The sequence below is a fragment of the Oncorhynchus mykiss genome, chromosome 25, assembly GCF_057628025.1.
Source record: "Oncorhynchus mykiss isolate SJ-2025 chromosome 25, ASM5762802v1, whole genome shotgun sequence".
Taxonomy (NCBI): domain Eukaryota; kingdom Metazoa; phylum Chordata; class Actinopteri; order Salmoniformes; family Salmonidae; genus Oncorhynchus; species Oncorhynchus mykiss.
Window position 1 is genome coordinate 9,876,501 of NC_143046.1, and position 6,000 is coordinate 9,882,500.

At 43.5% G+C, this 6,000-nt stretch overlaps 1 protein-coding gene across 2 annotated transcripts in view; it reads right to left on the reverse strand.

Moving 5' to 3' along the window:
* Positions 1 to 6,000, reverse strand: part of LOC110504363 (gamma-aminobutyric acid receptor subunit beta-2) — a 90,447-nt gene that overhangs the window by 51,364 nt on the left and 33,083 nt on the right. For both annotated transcript variants that reach the window (XM_036969731.2, XM_036969732.2), the window contains exon 4: positions 5,842 to 6,000. This exon is cut by the window's right edge and continues 62 nt beyond it. In XM_036969731.2, the coding sequence (XP_036825626.1) occupies positions 5,842 to 6,000 (159 nt within the window). The remainder of the gene's footprint in view (positions 1 to 5,841) is intronic.

Genomic DNA, 6,000 nt, shown 5'->3' on the forward strand with positions numbered 1-6,000 from the left:
AGGGTAGAGTAGAGAGGAGTAGAGTACAGTAGAGTACAGTAGAGAGGAGTGGAGTACAGTAGAGAGGAGTAGAGTACAGTAGAGTACAGTAGAGAGGAGTAGAGTACAGTAGAGAGGAGTAGAGTACAGTAGAGTACAGTAGAGAGGAGTAGAGTACAGTAGAGAGGAGTAGAGTACAGTAGAGTAGGGTAGAGTGGAGTACAGTAGGGCACAGTAGATTAGAGTACAGTAAGGTACAGTAGAGAGGAGTGGAGTACAGTAGAGTAGAGTACAGTAGAGTACAGTAGGGTACAGTAGAGAGGAGTAGAGTACAGTAGAGAGGAGTAGAGTACAGTACAGTAGAGTAGAATACAGTAGGGTACAGTAGAGAGGAGTAGAGTACAGTAGAGTAGAGTACAGTAGGGCACAGTAGAGAGGAGTAGAGTACAGTAGAGTAGGGTACAGTAGAGAGGAGTAGAGTACAATAGAGTAGAGAGGAGTAGAGTACAGTACAGTAGAGTACAGTAGGGAGGAGTAGAGAACAGTAGAGTAGGGTACAGTACAGTAGGGTACAGTAGAGTAGTGTACAGTACGGTAGAGTACAGTAGGGTACAGTAGAGTACAGTAGAGTAGAGTACAGTACAGTACAGTACAGTACAGTAGAGTCCAGTAGAGTCCTGTAGAGTACAGTAGAGTCCAGTAGAGTCCAGTAGAGTAGAGTCCAGTAGAGTACAGTAGAGTAGAGTCCAGTAGAGTCCTGTAGAGTCCAGTAGAGTCCTGTAGAGTCCAGTAGAATCCAGTAGAGTAGAGTCCAGTAGAGTACAGTAGAGTACACTACACTGATGGAACAGGTTACTGAAGACTGGCACGTAATGCAGGCCTTATTAATAACAGATTATAGTTTATAGTCTGAACACAGTTTTAGAGTCCTAGCTCAGTGTTTCCCAAAAACCTGGCCATAACATCACAAAGAACGTCAGAAGGACTTCATGCCTGTCAAGGATTCTGCAAATCATTGATCTCTACTCAACCATTGTTCTTTTGGCAATGATTACTGGCCAAGGGGTCTTAAACGTATCGCATTTGATATCAATCACTATGTTGTTCTTTCACAAAGACTATGAGAGTAGTGTTGTCCATCTGTTACTGGACACAGTCACCAGCTGTGTGTCCCACTATGCAGTACTGAGGAGATTCTTAGAGAGGAGAGTCCTGGACACACACACACACACATATACACACACACACACACACACACACACACACACACATACAATCTCCCTGCTGTTCTAACCAGCCGTCTCTACTGCATATCTACAGGTACACACACACACACACACACACACACACACACACACACACACACACACACACACACACACACACACACACACACACACACACACACACACACACACACACACACACACACACACACACACAATGTGCTCTAAGCATTCTGGCATCTGGTCCTGCTGACTGGGTGTCTGGACTTACTAACATCAAATAACAGACTGACTGAGAAAAAGTGGAGAGGAGAGGAGAGGAGAGGAGAGGGAGAGGAGAGGAGAGGAGAGGAGAGGAGAGGAGAGGAGAGGAGAGGAGAGGAGAGTACAGGAGAAGAGAGGAGAGGAGAGGAGAGGAGAGGAGAGGAGAGGAGAGGAGAGGAGATGAGAGGGAGAGGAGAGGAGAGGAGATGAGAGGGAGAGGAGAGGAGAGGAGAGGAGAGGAGAGGAGAGGAGAGGAGAGGAGAGGAGAGGAGAGGAGAGGAGAGGAGAGGAGAGGAGAGGAGAGGATGAGAGAGGAGAGGAGAGGAGAGGAGAGGAGAGGAGAGGAGAGGAGAGGAGAGGAGAGGAGAGGAGAGGACGGGACAGTAGAAGATAGGAGAGGAGAGGAGAGGAGAGGAGAGGAGAGGAGAGGAGAGGAGAGGAGAGGAGAGGAGAGGGAAGGTAGGTGAGAGGAGAGGAGAGGAGAGGAGAGGAGAGGAGAGGAGAGGAGAGGAGAGGAGAGAGGCTTGATGGAACCAGTGCAGATAAAACCTGAAGCACTAGAGCTTCTCCCATAACTCTCCTGTTCTCCTGTAACTGACTATAACTGACTGTAACTGACTATAACTGTAAATGTAACTGACTGCAACTGACTCTAACTGACTATAACTGACTATAACTGACTGTAACTGACTATAACTGACTGTAACTGATAGTAACTGACTATAACTGACTATAACTGACTGTAACTGACTGTAACTGACTGTAACTGACTGTAACTGACTATAACTGACTGTAACTGACTATAACTGACTGTAACTGACTGTAACTGACTATAACTGACTGTAACTGACTATAACTGACTGTAACTGACTGTAACTGACTGTAACTGACTGTAACTGTAACTGTAACTGACTGTAACTGACTGTAACTGTAACTAACTGTAACTGTAACTGACTGTAACTGTAACTGACTGTAACTGTAACTGACTGTAACTAACTGTAACTGTAACTGACTGTAACTGACTGTAACTGTAACTGACTGTACCTGTAACTGACTATAACTGTAACTGACTGTAACTGACTGTAACTAACTGTAACTGACTGTAACTGACTGTAACTGACTGTAACTGTAACTGACTGTACCTGTAACTGACTATAACTGTAACTGACTGTAACTGACTGTAACTAACTGTAACTGTAACTAACTGTAACTGTAACTGACTGTAACTGTAACTGACTGTAACTGTAACTGACTGTAACTAACTGTAACTGTAACTGACTGTAACTGTAACTGACTGTAAGTGACTGTAACTGTAACTGACTGTACCTGTAACTGACTATAACTGTAACTGACTGTAACTGACTGTAACTAACTGTACCTGTAACTGACTGAGCATGTGCCACCAACGAAGAAGAACAGCCTTAGCTAAGCATCTGAGCATGTGCCACCAACGAAGAAGAACAGCCTTAGCTAAGCGTCTGAGCATGTGCCACCAACGAAGAAGAACAGCCTCAGCTTAGCATCTGAGCATGTGCCACCAACGAAGAAGAACAGCCTTAGCTTAGCATCTGAGCATGTGCCACCAACGAAGAAGAACAGCCTTAGCTAAGCATCTGAGCATGTGCCCAGCGGTTTCCCCTGCTCTGAAACATTATTTTTCCTCACAACAATGGTATCCGTGAATTTGTGAGTTGTTGGGTTTTAATGAAAACAGGTGTCTGTTATAGGAAGTTCCATTAAATACTTTTCCAACTTATTTTTCTCCACTTCACATCCCAATATGAACTGACCCTGCAACATGGAGGACGGCGAGTGAGTAGGCCAGGAAAATAGGCCCACACTGTTCCCAAGCTTGCATGGCAGCATCGAAACAGAGAACGAGTAGTGCCTTTTCTTTTCATGGCAATGGAACATGTTGTTTGTACTCCTGTCGCATCTTTTCAAGTTGTTTTAAATTGAAATGAGAGAATCGGAGAGACAGACATTGTGGCGGTAGTTGTAATTTGGCCTCTGCACTCCTACTGCCAAATACTCAAATTATGTTCCCATACAAGCTTCAGGACAGTGAGGGACTGAGTTTTTTATTTTTCTTCGTTTTTCATGACAAGGAATGTTCAGATTTGGGTTAGTTTGAAGAGTAGGCCAAGGAGGGGGTAGCTACTAACTAGCTACAGTTACTGGGGTGACGGTCAGAGTCCTTGCAGGCACCTCAATACTTGGGTCTTTCTCTTTAGTTTCTTGATGTCGTGTAGAAAGTATGTGTTGGCTTATATAATTGAGGCCTTACATAATGGAAGCCTTATAAATTAGGTTTATAGATTTTTCTCTCAAAGCTGAACATGTGAATTATCTGGTGCACTGCAGATACTTAAATGGTTTAAGAACCCTTCATATAAGAGAGAAAGAGGGAGAGAGAAAGAGGGAGAGAGAGAGAGAGAGAGAGAGAGAGAGAGAGAGAGAATGAATGAAAGCTGCCTGCGATGTTCATGTCTTGAATTAGCAACAATAATCCCATCCCTTTAAATACGCAGGCCGTAAAGCTGAGAGATAATTTGCACAGAAATCACCAAACACATCCATATATGGATGCCGTGATATTGTACATCACATTACATGCTTCACAAAGTCACAGGCAGCACAACAGTACATAAAATACCATTCAGTGTGTGTGTGTGTGTGTGTGTGTGTGTGTGTGTGTGTGTGTGTGTGTGTGTGTGTGTGTTGTATGTTTGTATTGAACGTCTACATTATTGATGATCATTGATCTATTATGAATGGCAATCCTCTCTGCAGCATCAGAGACTGAATGTCTGAATCCTAAATGCCACCCAATTCCCTACATGCTGCACTATTCTGGCCAAAAGCAGTGCACTATAATAGGGATTAGGGTGGCATTTCAGACACAGCCAACATCATAAAGAGATGTTTTCTGGATGGAGAGGATCTCAGCCGTACAATCTAATACATTTCCTCCCTTTGTAGACGTTCTACAACAACGTTCCATTATTGATTATAAACCGATCAATTATTGATAATCATCAGAGACCATGAAAGTGTAAAGCCAGAAGAACCCAACACGGTTGTTCAATCTAGTATGCAGTAGTGTGGAGACCCAAATGGTCAGTGAGGATGAAACAAGTCTAGATTCCTTGGTGGACGGACTAGCTATGAAGGGCTATGAGCCTGTGAAATCCCTTTTCCCTCAACCAAACACATCTCCTCTTTCTGTACGCTACTGTTTCATTATTGAATGATAAAACACCAAAGAAACCAACCCAGTACGTAGTGCTTAGAACCAGATGGTCAATCATGAGAAAACGTCTCCATACCTAGGTGGACTGAAAGGTTATGGCTCCATACCTAGGTAGATGAAAGGATATGACTCCATACCTAGGTAGATGAAAGGATATGACTCCATACCTAGGTAGACTGAAAGGTTATGGCTCCATACCTAGGTAGATGAAAGGATATGACTCCATACCTAGGTAGACTGAAAGGTTATGGCTCCATACCTAGGTAGACTGAAAGGATATGACTCCATACCTAGGTAGATGAAAGGATATGACTCCATACCTAGGTAGACTGAAAGGTTATGGCTCCATACCTAGGCAGATGAAAGGATATGACTCCATACCTAGGTAGACTGAAAGGATATGACTCCATACCTAGGTAGACTGAAAGGATATGACTCCATACCTAGGTAGACTGAAAGGATATGACTCCATACCTATGTAGACTGAAAGGATATGACTCCATACCTAGGTAGATGAAAGGATATGACTCCATACCTAGGTAGACTGAAAAGATATGGCTCCATACCTAGGTAGATGAAAAGATATGACTCCATACCTAGGTAGACTGAACGGATATGACTCCATACCTAGGTAGATGAAAAGATATGACTCCATACCTAGGTAGATGAAAAGATATGGCTCCATACCTAGGTAGACTGAAAGGATATGACTCCATACCTAGGTAGATGAAAAGATATGACTCCATACCTAGGTAGATGAAAAGATATGGCTCCATACCTAGGTAGACTGAAAAGATATGGCTCCATACCTAGGTAGACTGAAAGGATATGACTCCATACCTAGGTAGACTGAAAGGATATGACTCCATACCTAGGTAGACTGAAAGGATATGACTCCATACCTAGGTAGACTGAAAGGATATGATATTCCTCACCCTCAACTACCTCGCCTCTGTTTCTCCTACAGTGCTTTACTGATCACAACCAAGCAATGAAAGATATTGATAATCATCACAGACTATTAAAGTGTAGAAGGCTACAGAACCCAAACCGTTTTTTCAATAACAACCGATCAATTATTGCTTATTGGAAATCATCAAAAACAATGAAATCCCTTACCGGAGTCCATAGAGAACGGTGCCGTCCGGATGCAGTCGGATCATTCTGTTCTTGACCGTGACGCCGTGGACGAAGGACTTTTTATCGTTGAGGAAGTAGGTGTCGGGAACCCAGAGCGAGTCGGCTACCCTGTTATCCAGCGTCAGGTTGAGGGCTATC